Here is a 16,212-nt window from a genome sequence, read left to right as displayed (position 1 = left end):
CCCTTGTGGCTGGCCTCGATGTGGCCCCCGTGGATCTCAGAGCTGAGCCCTGGGTGCCCGCTGCACTCCGGGCCAGCGCCACTGATCTGCAAGCTGAGGCCGCCAGGAGTGCCGGTTTCTACCTTCCGCCTACAGATGGGGGAACTGAGGCAGAGACCAGGTGGTGTAGTGTGAAGAGCTGGAAATCTCATGTGATGACTGCTGCCTTTTCCATAGAGAGGTGTCCAGTTCCCCCAAATCCTACTTGCGTGCCTAGCTCTGCCTGCTGCCTGCCGCCGGGGTGGGCTTGCTGCCCGGGGTGCCGAGTCCAGCCCCTCGACAGCAGCAGCACAGCCCCTTCTAGCTCTCTGTCCCCACCCCCTCCAACACACAGCTCATGGGTCTCCTCAACCCCAGCCAGACCAGGATGGAACCTGAGGCTAGGTCAGGACTGGGGACTACAGACGTCCTCTAGACACACGCAGCAAAACCTGCCGTGTGCCCGGCCTCGTGCCGGGAGCAGAGCGACAGAACGAGCCCCGCTCTCTCCTCCAGGAGCTCTGTTTGCCAAAGCAGGAGGCTGTGAAGGCCACCTTCCCCCTGCCTGAGCACCTGCCCCCAGGGGACAGTACGCGGGGGTGACTACCCAACAAACGTCCAGGTCCTCGGTGAATAACTGAGCACCTGCTGGGTGGTTCTGGGGACAAGGAATACTCGGGTGTCCCCAGCTTTGAGGAACGCCCTGCCTGAGGGGGTTGCTGGGGTGCGGGGGCGCTCGGTGTTCTTACCCTGCAAACAGAGGTGGGGGAGACGGTGAGGCGCGAGGCAGGATCCCCTTCAGCCCAGCACCGCCACACGTAGGGCTCCCGCCCGCCTGGAGAGCAGAGGCAGCAGCGTGGGGCCCGCAGCAGAGGCTCCGTGCCGGCAGAGGTTCCGTGCTCGTGGAACAAAACCCTTCAGAGCTGTGAGTGCGGGTCAGTCCCAGACTGAGTGCCGGCTGCCCAGTCGTGCAGAGGTGTCTGGAGGAAGAGCCCAGAAACCTTGTTCAAGAGGAGGGAAGGGCAAGATGCGAGTTTCTGGGTCCTCCCAGCTACTCCTGTCACTACCTTTCAGACTCCCCCTCCCAAGCAGGAGTGCCCGAGCACTAACAGCTACCACGCTGCTCCTATGGGTACAAGGTGCCCTTCTGAACCCCACAAACACCCTGAGGGAGGTAAGCCATCGTCCCCGTTTATAGACGAGGAAACAGGACACGGTGGGAACTAATGCCCATGGCCACACAGGTAAGTAGAGGCAGAGACAGGATCTGAAACTGGCAATTTGCATCTGGAAGGGTCAGACCTTGTAAAGGTGTACTGAGCCCATATTTGGCTCCCACACTGTTTCCTTCCCCTCCTGCGGGCCCGGGGCACGGTCCCAGGAGCTCTAGGGAAGCAGAAAGTGCGACTTTTTCAACGTTCAAACCCGCACACCCCACTGCTTCCCTCGCCCCAGCTCCACTTGCGTGGACGGTGGCTGGGACTGGGTCTCCGCACGTCTGCCCAGCCCCACCCAGCCACCTTCCAGAACGCCAGAGGCTACTCTGAAATCCTCCAAGGGCTCCCCCTTGCCTTGGCGGTGAAAACAAGACCAAACTGAAAACAGGAAAATCGGTGTCCCCAGGAGCCCCCAGCCTAGGCCCAGGGAAGGCCTCAGGGCCCCACTGGCCTGTGCGGACTCCGTGGAAGATGGCACCAGGAGCCTTTTCTACTCCCTGAAAAATACCTTCTGGCAAACCAGTGTGTGTGTGTGAGACAAAAAGCTGAAGGTGGATTTTAGAATGCCCCCTCATATTTGAGGGGAGACGGCTGTCTTCCCTCCCCACCCTCCCCTTCCCAAAGGCCACTAGGACCGTGTACAGCAAGTGCAGATGAACATGCCCTGGAAAAGAGGGTGGACACCTTGAACACAAAACATGATCTTGCTAGGCACCAGGAAAAAAACCTGCCCAACGGGTCACCTTGCGTTCTGTAGTCCGCAAAATAAACTCCGACCCAGGTCCCCTACCCCCCCGCCCCGCAAACATGTCAGGAAGGGCTGCGGAAAAAAGATGTCCCTTTAATAAAACGTTATCAACATATATCGTACACAAACTACAATGTATCATAATTACTTTTTTTTTTCCTCTCTTAATTCAGAACCAGACTACAAGGTAAGAAAAAACACAGAAACAGCTACAATGTTCCCAATAATCCGCACAAGGTCTTTTTTCAGGCAGATGGTATCTCACATAGTATGATATACATGGATCAGGGAGGGAGGGAGAACAGACAGCAGCTACAGGGGTGCGGGGAGGAGGGGCTGTAAATGTACAAAGAATTCGGGTGTCTTCAGGGCAAGACACGGAGGTTTCGATGGGAGCAGTGAGGTGAGGGAGGCCGTGAGTCACACCCCTCCTGGGAGGGGACAGGCTCCACTGTCGCAATTTGTCGGTTTTTGAAAATAAAAACAGGACCGGAAACAGCACGTCTGTTTGGTTGGTGTCCCCCGCCCCCCACAGCTATTCCAAAGTCTTTCCATCCAGTTCCAAGCGAATACAGAGCAATTCTGGTCAATTTCCCATCTTTGAAAAAGCAAGAATCAAGAGAAAAAAAAACAAAAGAAAACCCAAACTCCAGCCCTACGGTGCCCACACACACGATGAGGACGATGCGAGCCAGGGCCACAGGACGAGAACGCGGGGGTCACAGTTGCCATGTCCCAGGTCATAGCCATCCTGTTGGGGGCGGCCTCCCCCACTGCGCTCCGTCCAGGCCACCACCCAGCTGGCAGGATTCTCGCTGGGAAGACTGGGGTGGGGGCTGAGGAGGGGGCTGGAGCGGCAGGGAGGTCGGGCAGGGGAAGGTCCAGAAGAGAGGAGGAAGCAGTCCTGGGAACACAGTGCATGCCACCGGGTCACAGCGCGTCTCCGCCGTGGCGGAGTCCTGAAAGCAGTCTGCCCCTCGGGCCACATAGTGGGGGGGGGGGGGGGGTTCTGGGGTCCCAGGTGTGCAGCTGCTGGCGCCACCTCGGCCGGGAGAAACCAAGCAAAACCAAAACAGGTTCCTGACCCTCCCTTGCCTAGCCGCACAAACCAAAAACCCCAAGTGGAGAAAGGTGACTTTCTTTTCTTTCCAAAAAAGGCCTTTTGAAAGAAACCACCGATTGTAAACTGCCCAGTTTATTATTATTATCATTATTTTTAGATGGCTACAAAGACAGCGTGAGACCTCACACCTAGACTAGCTTTCCTGGTGGAAGGGCTTGGGTACAGACGGACAGCAGGGCTTGGTTTTTTTTTTTTTTTTGTCCTTTTTTCATTTTTTTTTTTTTTAAAGAAGAAAGCAAAGAAGTTGGGTGGGGTGGGGTGGGGGGGCTTGCTAGAAGCTTCCATTTTTAAAAATTTTCCCCCCAAAAAAACCCCCCAAAAACAAATTAAAAAATCCCAATAACGGTAAAACCCCAAACAAACAAAAAAGAAAAACAACAAAAAAGTGTCACGTACATAAAAGGTCCTTTTGGGAATGGGCAAGGGGTGGGATTTTTCTGGTCTTTGACTTGAAATACATTTTTGAGTTTTGTCCTTCATGTTTTATGGAATAAAAAGTTCGGCCTTTTTATTGCATGAAACTAAAATTGGGATAGGTTGGGGGACTGGAGGAGGAGGGTGGGGGCTGAGGGGGAGCAGGGAGAAGCCCCTCCCCCAGCTCCTGGGTAATGACACCTCACTTCTTCTTGCATAATTTCTGGCATCTTCCCGCCTGCAATGCCGGCTCTCTCAGCGTCTTGGAGAAGAGGAGGGGATCACACGCTCATCGTCATGCTTGGAGAATACTGGAAGAGGAGAAGTAGAGACGGGTTGTGAGGGCCAGGGTGTGGGAGCCTTGGGGGCTGGAGAGGGCCAGTCTGGGGCTGTGGCTGGGTGGGAAAGCCTGGGATGGCTCGTTGTTTCTTCAAATAAATTGTAAGTAGAAGCCAGCCCCTCTGCATGGAGACCTCAGGAAATCTCCAGTTTCATGAACCTTCTTCCCCAGGACAGACAGAAGTGGACCCCCAGAGACCATGCTGCCCAGAGCCCCAGAGCGCCAGAGCCCAGGCCTCCTGAGTCCCCTCTTCCAGCCACATCAGCTTTCTCAGTGTTGGAGGCATTGTGCCTGCCCGTAGACGCCTCCAGAAGGACCTGCCAGGGACCAGGGTGTCAGTGGTTGGGGCCATGCTGGGGGGGGCTCTGCACTTTGTGGAGAAAAATGACCAAGGAGAAAGCCAGTAGCATGGCTGCTGGGACACAGCCAGCCAGGCTGGTCTTGGCCAGCCAGCTCCACAACTTGTTAAACAGTCCCTGGCCGCAGGGGTAAGAGGATGAATCCAGGGGCAAAATGGGAGTGGGGGGTGGAGGCAGCACTTACATTGTCATTCTGGAAGGAGTGGAGGAAGTTCCCGCCTAGCTCACCGTCGTCTCGAGGGGTGCCTGGAGGATTGCTAATGCCACTTATGTTGTTAGGAGAATTCTGGAGAGAGGAGAGAGAAGGTGAGCCCCGGCGCCCCAGCAATCTGCCCACCCGATGGGGAGACAGGCTTTCTGGGGCTTCCGGGCTGGGGCAGGGTGGATGCTGTCAGGGAGGAAACAGAATACACTCACTTTTGGAAGTCCATCTATGTCACCTGACCCTGGAAGGAAGGAAGGCTCGGATTCAGTTTCTTGTTTGCTCTTCCGTAGAGAGGCCTCCAAACCCACCCAAATCCCACATTACTTCTGTGCAGAGAATCTTCTGCTCTGGCTGGACCTCTGGGGATCTTCCTACGAGCCCAGCCAAGGCCGGTGGGGGAGACCAGGCCTGGCTGAGCCGAAGACGGCCGCTTGGGCAGGACTGGGCAGGGTGCAGCGTGACCACGGGGCCGGTGCCCGCTTACCTAACGATCCATTCATGTGGTGGGGCTCCATGCCGCCCATGCCTCCCATCGGGCCGTCCGAGCCTGGACCCATCGGGAACTGAGGGAGAAGCACAGGGCATGGTGGCTGAGTGGGCCCCAGGCCCTCTGCAGTGCTCTCATGCCCCCGCACCCAGCTGCAAAAAAGCTGTGCCCTCAGGGAGCATCCATTCTGGCGGGGCCCCTCTGTCAGGCCCCTCTGCCAGGCACACGGAGGTATTGGTTGGAGCAGGCCCCTCTCCTCGGCCCTCGGAGCTGTGGAGGGCAGAGGTGCTCAGCCCTACACACCAGATGAGGAAACAAACCCAGAGAGGGAAAGACGCTGGGGCCGAGGCCACACAGTGGCATACTGGGACAGCTCTCTAACCAGGTGGCACGGACTTGGGCTCTCTCTATCCCTAGCCAAGTGCGCGGCTCACCAGTCAGAGCCTCACACTCATACTCACAGACACACACGCACACATGCACAATGGATGACCGACTGCGCCCAGCCAGGGGCTGAAAGTGTTAATGCTTCTCCCCCCACTGTATAGATAAGGAAACTGAAGCACAGACAGTGGGAAATGCTTTGCCAGAGGCCGCCCCCCATGACCCTGGGGATGGGGGGAGCTGGGACAGGGCAGGGGCAGCTGATCCCCAGCCTCTGAGTGCCTCCTCAGAAATGACGGAGTTCCATGGGGGGGTGAGGAGATGGGGTCTACTGAGCTCCTGGGGGGAGGGGAGAAGCTGGGCAGGGTACAGTGGAGAGGGAGGCCGCTGAAGACGTCCCCCGTGCCGAAGCGGTGGCGCAGGCTGGTCAGAGGCCAGAGGAGGAATCTACCCTAGCCCCAGGCTCGGGCCTGCGGGGAACTATCAAACCATCTCAGAAAAGCAGCGACCAAAGACCAGAGGGTCACAAAGGGAGGGCTGAGCCCCGACTGGGGAGTCAAGGCCCTGGGAGGCAGACCGGGCATCAGGGTGGACAGGGGTGGACTGTTTGGTGTCTGGCCCATGCTGGGGGCTAGGGAGACAGAGCCGAGTCATGGCTGGGCCTCAGCCTTGAAGAGGAGCCCACAGCTACGGACACCCAACTACCCCAGGGGACAGACACGCTGAGTTCCAAAGGGAGCTGCAGACAAGGAAGGGCCAAGGCTTCAGGAAGAGGCACTGGGGAGAGGGCAGAGAAATCCGAACACCCTGCACGGAGGAGGCGGCAGAGGGCCAAAATAATTGAGGGACAGGATTTAGGCAGGCAGAGACAGGTTGTGGAGCCCATTCTAGGGAGGGGTCCTGCGCGAGCACAGAAGAGCAGGTGGCAGCAGGGAGCCGGAGCCGAGCCGAGTGCGCCCAGGCTGCAGGGGCAGGGCTGGGGCACAGGCGTTCCCTCTCGCCCATCCGCCCACCACGGTCCACCACACCCGATCCACCACAGCCGCAGCCTCGGCGCCTGCCGCCGCTCCCGAGGCTCCCCAAGGCCACTCACAGGCACCGGGCCCATTTCCAACATCTAGCAGCAAATTCCGCACTTACTACTCCAAATGAGATGAGGAGGAGGGGGCTGGACGTTTTAGGGAGTCAACTTAGGACACAGCCCCGTATCAGACCAAACGACCCCCAAGCATGATAATGTTAGGAACGTATGACTCTAACATATTTTTAAAAAATTGAAGTTATATATCATTGTGGTTTTTTGTGTATTATTATATCATTTTAAGTAGGCTCCATGCCCAGCGTAGAGCCCAACCCGCGGCTTGAACTCATGACGCTGAGATCAAGACCTGAGCCGAGATCAGGAGTCAGATGCTTCACCAACTGAGCCACCGAGGCGCCCCTCCTGTATGTTATTTTTAACAGCTTTACTGAGATACAATTCACATACCACACAATCGGCCCATTTCAAGCGTACAATTCAGTGGTTTCTCGTGTTTTCAGAGTTGTTCAACCACCACCACAATCCATTTTAGAGCCTTTTCATCACCCCGTAAAGAAGCCCTGTACCCATTAGCAGTCCCTCTCCGCTCCCCCTCAAACCCCCAGCCCCAGACAACCGTGAACTTGTTCCTGTCTCTCTGGGTTTGCCTGTTCCCGACACTGTGTATGAACGGAGTCGTGTAAGAGCTTTTGGGGCTGGCTTCCTTCACTCAACCTGTCTTCAAGGTTCACTCATGGTGGGGCGTGAGTCAGGCTTCATTCCTCCTTCTGGACGGACAGACTGCATTTCACCGACCCCTCCGGTCAGGGGACACGGAGGCCGTTCCCGCTTTCTCGCCATTATGAGCCCCGCGGCTCTGAGCACTTGTGTCTCACTACCGCGTGCGCACGCGTCTTCTCGCGGGCACAGAGCCGGGCTGGAAGCGTCGTGCCACGGGGAGACTCGGTGCAGCCTTTCGAGGAGCGGCCAGCCTGCTCTCCACAGCAGCTGCGTCACCCTCCGTTCCCCCCGGCGCTGGAGGAGGGCTCCGAGGAGTTGCCGGCGTCGCCCCCACTTGGGCGCATGGTCTCCTGGCGGCAGCCGGCGTCGTGGGCGGCGGGGCTGAGCTCGCCGTTCCCACGTGCGCGTCCCCGGCCGCCACGAGGCCGGCCGTCTTTGCGTGCTTCGGACACCGGCTGCGGGTACGCCTTCGGAGTAACGTCTGTTCAGATCCTCGGCCCACTTTTTAAACTGGGTTTTTTTCATGACCGTGTTAGTTCTTTGCATATTTTGGATTCGAATCCTGAATCAGGGATGTGATTTGCACATGTTCTCTCCACGCCGTGGGCTGCGTTTTTACCTTCGGGATGGCGCCCCTTTGAAGCGCACAAGTCTTAATCTTGATGGAGTGCCATCCATCTGCTTTCTGCTTCTGTCACTTGTGCTTCCAGTGTCACAGGAAAGAAGGCTTTGCTCTCACCCAGGCCACAGAGATGGACGCCTCCGCTTTCCTCCAAGTGTTCTCCCGCTTCGGCGCCGCCGGGCAGATCGAGAGCGGACTCTGCGCGGATTCTGGGTCTCGGTGTGAACCGCGGTCCGACCTCACGCACTTGCCTGGGGACAGCCAGCTGTCCCTGTGCCGCTGTTTATTCTGTGTCAGTGACTTTGTTACATAAATGCTATTATCTCAATAAAGCCATATTAAGGCTAGTTAATGGGAGCAGTGAATAGAGGACTAGTTAAATAAATGGTGTGAGAAAAACATAACATTTTTATATTTGTCCTTTAATACAGTAATTTATTTGAGCTCTTTATTGGATATTTAAATTTTGTAGGCTATTATTACTATGTACTCTTAAAATATACAAATGTAAGGTTTTTTTTTTTTTTTAAAGCTAAATGCAATGGACTGATTAAACTGATACTACTTGTTTTTTTAAAATCCCATTTCTTGGGAGCACCTGAGTGGCTCAGTTGGTTAAGTGTCTCACTCTTGATTTCAGCTCAGGTCAGGATCTCAGGGTCGTGGGATTCAACCCTGAGTCAGGCTCCGTGCTCAGTGGAGTGGGGAGTCCGCTGGAAATTTTCTCTCTCTCTCTCCCCCTTACCCTTCCTCCTCCCCTCTCCCCCCACTCCCACACAAGCTCATGTGCTCTCTCTCTCAAATAAATAAATTTTAAAAGACTTTTTGTTCATTTGAGAGAGCGCACAAGCAAGAACACAAGTGAGGGGAGGGTCAGAGGGAGAGAAAGAAGCAGACTCCCCATTGAGCAGGGAGCCCGATGCGGGACTCAATCCCAGGACCCTGAGACCATGACCTGAGCTGAAGGCAGACGCTTAACCGACTGAGCCACCCATGCGCCCCAATAAATATTTAAAAAATCGTCGTTTCTTTTTGTCCTATATTATAATAGGGCATTTTTGCCCTGCCCCTCCCCCCCTTAATAAAGATTAGAAATAAGTTTTGTACAAAGAGGTAGTTAGCATGGTTCCTCTGTCGGGTTAGGTATCTTGGATAATCCATTCAAGGTCATTTGTCCAACCCGATGAAGCCTAGGATATCCTGAGCATCCGGATGGAAACACAGTTGGCCACATTTCTGGATGGGTCCCAGCCAGGCCGAGAAGACATGGCCAGAGTGCGAACCTGGGCTGAGTTTCCTCCAGGGACTGCAGTGGAGCTGCTGGGGTAACCCATCTTGCTTTCGTGGGTGCAACAAGGCAGAAGGTGCCTGCTTTCCCCCCAGTACTTCCCTGGATTGCCTGCAGCCTCTAGGCCATGCTTTTTAATTTCTTTAGGTAGTGGTAAACTGAATACAGAGGCAAATGCAAAATTCGCTGTGACCTGCCACTCTGCTCTTATCACACCCTGTTGTCAGTCCAACACAGAAATACCCTCTCCCCAAAACGTGTGTGCGTGGAATACACGGGATGTTACTGACTCACACAGGTTTTTGGACCTGCAGGAACTCCCTCCCAGTGCTCCTAAGAGGTCTGTCACACTCTGTATCTACAGGCTGGTTTAGGGGAACCAGCACTTGCCGGTCGGGTCCTCTGCATCCCTAAATCCAGCAGCCGGGCTGCCTTGTCTCAGACGTCCATCACCATTAAGCGTTCCAAAGCACCGCGGATGTCGTTCTCGCTTAAACCTCTCTCTGGGGGCGCCTGGGTAGCGCTGGGGTGCCTGGGTAGCGCAGTCGTTAAAGCGTCTGCCTTCGGCTCAGGGCGTGATCCCAACGTGCCGGGATCGAGTCCCACATCGGGCTCCTCTGCTGTGAGCCTGCTTCTTCCTCTCCCACTCCCCCTGCTGTGTTCCCTCTCTCGCTGGCTGTCTCTCTGTCACATAAATAAATAAAATCTTTAAAAAAAAATAATAATAAACCTCTCTCTGGGAAAATGGTTTAAAGCACAGAGGTGATATGAATTTGTGAGATCCAAGTAAGTTACAGGTTTTTTTTTTAAAAAAGATTTTATTTATTAGAGAGAGAGAGCACATGCAAGAGCAGGGGGGAGGGGCTGAGGGAGAGGGAGAAGCAGACTCCCCGCTGAGCAGGGAGCCCGATGCGGGGCTCCATCCCAGCGCCCTGGGATCATGACCTGAGCCAAAGGCAGACACTTAACCGACTGAGCCTCCCAGGCGCCTGCAAGTTAGTTTTAATCAAGAAGCTGAGAGAGCTCTATTTAATGTGGCTGCCCTTTACTGGTGACAGATTTTGATTCGTCAGGCAAGCTCATTTCCAAAACACAAGTCCCTACACTTCGGCCGATTAGTTTTGATGCAACCCCCTCAACCACCCCCAATGACTCAGGCGCGGTCTGCTCATCCTCCTCGAGGCTCCTGGCGGCTTCCTGAAAGATCACCAAACGGTTCTAAAGCCACAGCGCACATGCTTCCATGTGTGGAACGTCCTTCCTGTAATTCCTCTCTACATTCTCGTCTCGGCATAGTTCCCGTGAGAGAAGGACGTCACGGCAGGCTGACCTTGTAACATCCCTTCTATGGCCGGCAGTAACACTAGCCAGCGTGCGGGCACAAGTTGGGCCTGTCTCCACTTCGACAAAGTCCAAAGTCCCGTCAAGTGTGTCTGCACGTTTTGAAGAGGTTGACAGGTGACCAAAAGCTTTCGTTAGGAAAGCCTGGTACCATAGGTAAGCAAGCCATACCCTTCGGCAGCAGTGCCGGGGACAAGGTGCGCGGGACGGTCAGCAGGTAAGTTCATGCACCAAATGAAAGGTGCTGCATTAACTGCGTGCCTCTGCCGAATACGCTGACAGATGGGCCAGGTTGAGCTTGCACTTGGACAACAGAAGAGTCGTCTTTGATTTGTTTTCTGCGGTTTCATTAAAATCGGTGCAGAATCCAACAGCCCAATGTGAAGCTCCATCCAGCTTTTGAGTCGAAGTACTGGAGAGCTGGGGACGTGTTTTTGTCACCATGACGTGAGGCACCACTTGACAATTCCGACTGCTGGCAAAGGCTGGCAGAACCCACTCGACATGCAAGCTGTGTCTCCTGCTGACACACAGGACTTGGGCGCAGCCCCGGAACACGGAAATGGAGGCTCCTCGGTTCCCGGAGCCACAGAGGGAACGGCGCAGTGGCGGTGACGTCCTGGGGCCGCGCGCAAACCAACCCGCTGGCCACTCTCCCCACTCCGGGGCATCTCTCGGGCTGCGTGAGGAGCTGTGCTGTCTGGCGGGACCTGCGCACCAGGGCCCCCTGCCACCTTCTGCCCACCACGTGGGACCCCCGAGTCCGTCACTCCCCTCCCTCACGCGCTGTGTGTCCTCCCACGTGGCCCCACTGCTGGGGCGAGCTCGGGGGCGCGCAGGCGCTGCCATCCTGCACCTTTTCAGCCTCTCGACTCGGAAACCACGGCGCCTGAACTCACGACGTGAAAAATGAGGCCTGCGTGATCCTGACACAGCAGGGAGACTGCGGGCAGAGCCCAGGTGGACCCCGTCCGGGCCCCTGTACGCTGGAGCCACAGCTCCTGGAGCGCCACGGCGTGGACAGTCCACTGGGAGCCACAGGCCACGAGCACTGGCATGCCGCGGCAGGACGGTCCTCTGTGCCACTTCCAGCTGTCGCGAAGCCCAGTGAGCTCAGGCCCTGGTTGTGGGGCCGTCAGAGTCTCACACTCTTCCACCTGGCCTTCTGCATCGACTGCCAAAGCCCTGGACACTCGGGTGTCCTGGGAAGTCGTCCCCTGGGACATAGAGCTTTTAGCTAGAACCTGATGGTTGGTCACCCTAATGAGAAGCAGGGGTGATGAGGGTACTGGCTGCCCAGGAGAGGGACAGGAATGGCGGAGCAAGGGTTAAGGAGTGTGGTTCCCGCACTCTTCAGTCACGTGATCCTTGGCTTAGGTCCCTTTCTGCATCCAGCAGGCATCCAGAGACACTCACTTCAGAGGCTGCCAGACGACTGAACAAGGGAGCGTCCAGCGCGGGGCAGCCCCCAATCAGTGTTTAGCCCAGTGGTAACTAAGGTGTCACATTAGGACCTAAACCCACAAAACCAAATGAAGCACCCCAAAAGGCCAGAATAACTTGGGGGCCCCAAGCCTACCCTCTGGCTCTGCAGTCCTGACTGTTCGTTTGGTCCCCCAGCAGCCTCCTTTCCAGACATGCTCCCCGAGGCAAGGCCAACGTGAGTCACCTCCCCCGCCTGGTGCAGAAGGGCTGTCTGCGGGGGTGAGTCAGACCAGCCCTCTCCTTAGGGAGCTCCCAGCCGGGAGACGGAGACAGGCCACAGCTGCAGAGTCAGAGGGCCATCCGGCACAGGACAGGGGGCATGAAGGGAGCGGGTGAGCAGGAATCAAAGTGGAATGTGAGCTGTGACATCACCGAGGCCTGGCACTTGGAGAAGCCCAGAACGGAGGGAGTGGCTTCTACGCCAGGCAGTGACGCAAGGAGAGGCCAAGAAGCCGCGAGGTGCAGGAGTCACGTGGCTCCCAAAGGGGCTGGAGACACAAGGCAGGCGAGACCCCAGATGGGCCCCAGGAACCCACAGCTCCAGACCCAAGAGGGTGACGGGCCTCCTGGGGCAGCACAGCACGTCAGCAGGGCAGGGTGGGGCCCCGGTCCCCCTGCAGCCTAGTGCTTCTCCCTCACTGACACCCCACTCTGAGCGGCGGGGATCCTCAGTGAGGCCGGGCGCCCCGCTCTGACCGGAGGGGAGGGCATCACACTACCCCCTCTCTCCCAGCTATGAAATGGGAACCGAGTTCCCCAAGAGTTAATCGCTTTTCTGACGGTTTATTTTATTCATCTTTGGTAACAAATGGCTGAAATCAATTAAACGTGCTTTCCCCTCAGCTGATGAAGTTAATTATGATTTGTTATGGTATCTGATATGTAAATTATTAGAAAGCGGACTTACGTTGGACCGGCTGCCTCCAGGCGGCACCGGATTAATCATTGTGTAGATGTTGTCACTGGAATTTGTTGAATCTGTAGAACAGTGGAAACCCACAAGTCGGGGTGATTAATTCATTTCTTAATTAAAACAAACTCGTGGCACTTGAACTCATTCTTTTGTATTTTATCACCTAAAATCTCCTCTAAGTACCACCATTTTCTGGCTAATTTGTATTTAATGAAGATTCACAAAGTTTTTAATCACAGAAAATTCAACTGTGAAAACCACTCAACCCTGAAACGAAGAATTCCAGGATGTCTGGACAGCAGTGTGAACGTGGCAAAGGGGGGTGGCAGGTTCGAATTCTCGTCCCCCCACCCCAAACCCAACCTGGTCCCCAGACACTGCCGGGGAACGTACAGGGACGGCCACCTGCACTCTCGCCCGATCCTGCCCAGCGGCTTTAATCAAACCGGGGAAAGAGAAATGCCACAAATTACCCAGGGGCCACCTTGCCAAGCCGATGGGGCAGGAGGGAGAGGCAGGGATGGGGCTGAAGACGCATTAACATAAGGAGTGGTTTAATGTGACCCAGTCTGAATGTAGGTCACGCAGCTCATCAAAATGCAGCAGCAGAAAGAGGGAGCGGGAGCCGGAGCGTCACAGCCGCCAGCTCCAGCACGACAGCTGAGCGGCTCCCCTGCTACTTGGGGGAGGGGAGGCTGGCGACAGGGGGACCCCTCCGTCTCCCCCAATTAACTAGAAAAGTCTCCTTAGAAAATCAGCTAACATGCTTAGATCAGGAACAGGCACCCTACTTCTCAGGCAGAAATCCAGCTACCTCTCACTGCTTACTCTTGGGCAGGTGAAGACTGTGGTGGAATTCCTTCTCGATGGGAGCGTGCGGTACTCTCAGCGGGGAGAGAAACACAAACGCGATGCCGTGTGCGCATGGATGTATGCGTGTGCCCGCATGTGTGCACGCATGCCCTCTTCTGATTCAAGAAAGAGGGAGAAGCCAGAGCTCTTGGCTTCTGGTCCTCTCTACAGGAGATGGCTTCATGTTATACGGTCCTGGTCCTAGGATGCCAGAATCCCAAAGTCCCTTTCTAGTCACGCAGAGAACTGCACAGCCAGGATGGGTGCTTGCCACCCGGTACGAGCCGAGGACAGTGAGAGCCCACATTCCTGGATCTCCCCACTCCACGCCATCCTTTAACCAGAGATGAGGAGTGACCTGGCCGAGGCCACAGGGTAGGTTAGTGGCACCAAGGACCTCCTGCCTCCTGACGCCAAGATACCTGGTGGGGGAAATACTGCTCAGGAGAGTAGTTGGTAAGCTCTGGCCCTATACTTGGGCCCCTCCAGGACCCCTTACTCCCCTCAATGGTACCCTCTCCCCAAGCCTTCTTACCTGCAGGACTAGGCATGATGGGTGTTCCTGGGGGGCCACCACCGCCAGGAGGTCCCTGGAAATGAGATAAAAACGGACATCAAAAACCCATCACAACGATACAGGTGGGGAGAAGCCACCGAGCTCCAGCGACATCAAAGGCGAGGGCTCCTGCACGGCCCAGCCAGTATTCAGCTCTTGCTAAAGCTCGAGCAGAGCCCGAGTGTTTAAGCCTTGGGGGAGGTGGACTTGGACACCCCCTAACACCCGCCCCCAGCTTTCCTTCCAACCCAGAGGCAGCTGTGGTGTGCACGTGTGTGCTCACACACACACCCATACGTGGAACCTGGGCCACGGGTCAGCCCCCAAGATGGGGACCCAATCCTAGGTCTTGCTGGGGGACTTCCGGGCCACCAGAAGGTACAGAGAGCGGAATAGTGACAGCAGGTTCTGGCACAGTTTGGAACGTGGGCTCAGAACGTGTTTTGAAGGGGAAAGAGACAAGGACCCTGGAAGTTCTCTTGCACGTTCAGTCACATGTGGCTGGACACGCAGTGCCCCACGCCCACACACACTTACCACGTAGGTACCAGGTGATGAGGAGGAGTATGGAATCTAAAAACAAGAGGTGGGGGAGCCACGTGTCAGAGTCACTTCCTCTGATACTCAGAGTGCCCTTGGGCTCCCCAGTCCACTTGGGGACACACCCCCTCTTGCTGGGAAAGGCGGTGGGCCCCCCTGGTTAGTTTCCCTGGGAGGGCCAGGGGTGTGAACAAAGCCCAGTTCCCACACTGAACTGATCCTGAGAGCCCTGGCAGGAAGCTTGGAGGGGGCGAGGACATGCGAGAGCCTCCAGCTCAAGAGGACAGGAGAGTGAGAGCTTCTCCCCCGCCCTCTGGCCGGCCTTCCGTGCGGAGCCCTTTCCCAGCTCCGTCCTCTGAGTGCGGGAAGCCAGCCCTGTCAGGGAAGAGAGGATCGGCAGGGGTTTCTGTGTGCACAGTGCTCTCTGAGTGAGCCCTCAGCTCACACGTCAGGGTTTCTGCAGAGCAGTGGGCTAGGCTGGGCTGGGGCCGAACCCCTGAAGGCCCCACCACGGTTCTCCCAAGCCTCCACTTACAGCGGCGCTCCTCCCTGCAGGTGTTGGGGGCGGGGGGAGTCTTGTTGTATCCCTGCCTCTGATGACACCTCCAACCTAGGGACAGGTCTACCCTGTACCCTAGAAGTCCCTCCCTGGCAAACACCACCCCATCCAGCCTGGGTACTCACTGAGTTAGCACTGTTAGGATTTGGCCAGGGTCTGCCAGCTCCCGGGCCCCTGAGAGAGGGAGAGAGAGAGATGACGACAATAAAAAAAGGTCTTATCCACCCCAAGGGGGTGGTGTCAGCAGGGCCAGAGCGAGAGGGCTGACATCACTAACAGGAAGTCCCTCACACAGGCCTAGGGCCTTACACACCATCTGGTTCTCAGGGAGCAATGGGCAGCTCCGTGGGTGGAAATCTAGAAGCCCCTATAAATTGTATGGAAAATGTGTAATGTATATAAAATTTCCTGTGCGTGTGCATTTTCCCAGGAAGGGAACCCACGGATTCTCACAGGGATCTATCCCCACCAGGGGGGTCAAGGACCACTAAAGCACCAGAACACTCTGTGGTGAATTGTACAGGGGTTCAAATCTCCACCGTCACTTAGAGGTGTGTGAGCATGGGCAAGTTACTTCACCTCTCTGGGCCTCAGTTCCCCCGTCTGTAAGTGGGGGGTGATAATAACCACCTTCCGGAGTTGTTTGGAAGAGATGGCTCAGAGCCACACCGAGTGTGGAGAAGCACTGTGCAGAGCCTAGGAGCTCTTATCACAGTGTGGCTGACACGCCTGATCCACTGCTGAGAGGACTGAGGGCCAGAGAGGTGCCCAGAACGCCTCTGTCCACGAGTGTCTCAGGGGCCGCCAGAGGGTGGGGCGAGCCGCCAGCAAGGTTGGTTGTGCCTTACATGTTAATCCCGGGCATGGCGGGGCCGAGGGAGTTGGGTGGTGGTCTCATGCCGCTGCCATAATTCTGCAACGATAACCAAGGGTCAGTCTATGAGAAGGAGAAGGGGAACCGGAGAGAGGAGGAGGGAGGAAAGACAAACAAAATATAAG

At 56.1% G+C, this 16,212-nt stretch overlaps 1 protein-coding gene across 4 annotated transcripts in view; it reads right to left on the bottom strand.

The window, feature by feature from the left end:
• Positions 1 to 2,056: 2,056 nt before the first annotated feature.
• Positions 2,057 to 16,212, bottom strand: part of SSBP3 (single stranded DNA binding protein 3) — a 161,135-nt gene continuing 146,979 nt past the window's right edge. For all 4 annotated transcript variants that reach the window (XM_040627266.1, XM_040627267.1, XM_040627268.1 and 1 more), the window contains 9 exons: positions 16,062 to 16,126; positions 15,339 to 15,387; positions 14,652 to 14,687; positions 14,094 to 14,148; positions 12,701 to 12,771; positions 4,909 to 4,987; positions 4,637 to 4,665; positions 4,404 to 4,505; positions 2,057 to 3,831 (listed from right to left, as the gene is read on the bottom strand). In XM_040627266.1, the coding sequence (XP_040483200.1) occupies positions 3,802 to 3,831; positions 4,404 to 4,505; positions 4,637 to 4,665; positions 4,909 to 4,987; positions 12,701 to 12,771; positions 14,094 to 14,148; positions 14,652 to 14,687; positions 15,339 to 15,387; positions 16,062 to 16,126 (516 nt within the window). In that variant the 3' untranslated portion in view covers positions 2,057 to 3,801. The remainder of the gene's footprint in view (positions 3,832 to 4,403; positions 4,506 to 4,636; positions 4,666 to 4,908; positions 4,988 to 12,700; positions 12,772 to 14,093; positions 14,149 to 14,651; positions 14,688 to 15,338; positions 15,388 to 16,061; positions 16,127 to 16,212) is intronic.

Source organism: Ursus maritimus, unplaced genomic scaffold, assembly GCF_017311325.1.
Source record: "Ursus maritimus isolate PB19 unplaced genomic scaffold, ASM1731132v1 scaffold_12, whole genome shotgun sequence".
Classification (NCBI taxonomy): domain Eukaryota; kingdom Metazoa; phylum Chordata; class Mammalia; order Carnivora; family Ursidae; genus Ursus; species Ursus maritimus.
This window is presented reverse-complemented; position numbering and strand designations above follow the sequence as displayed.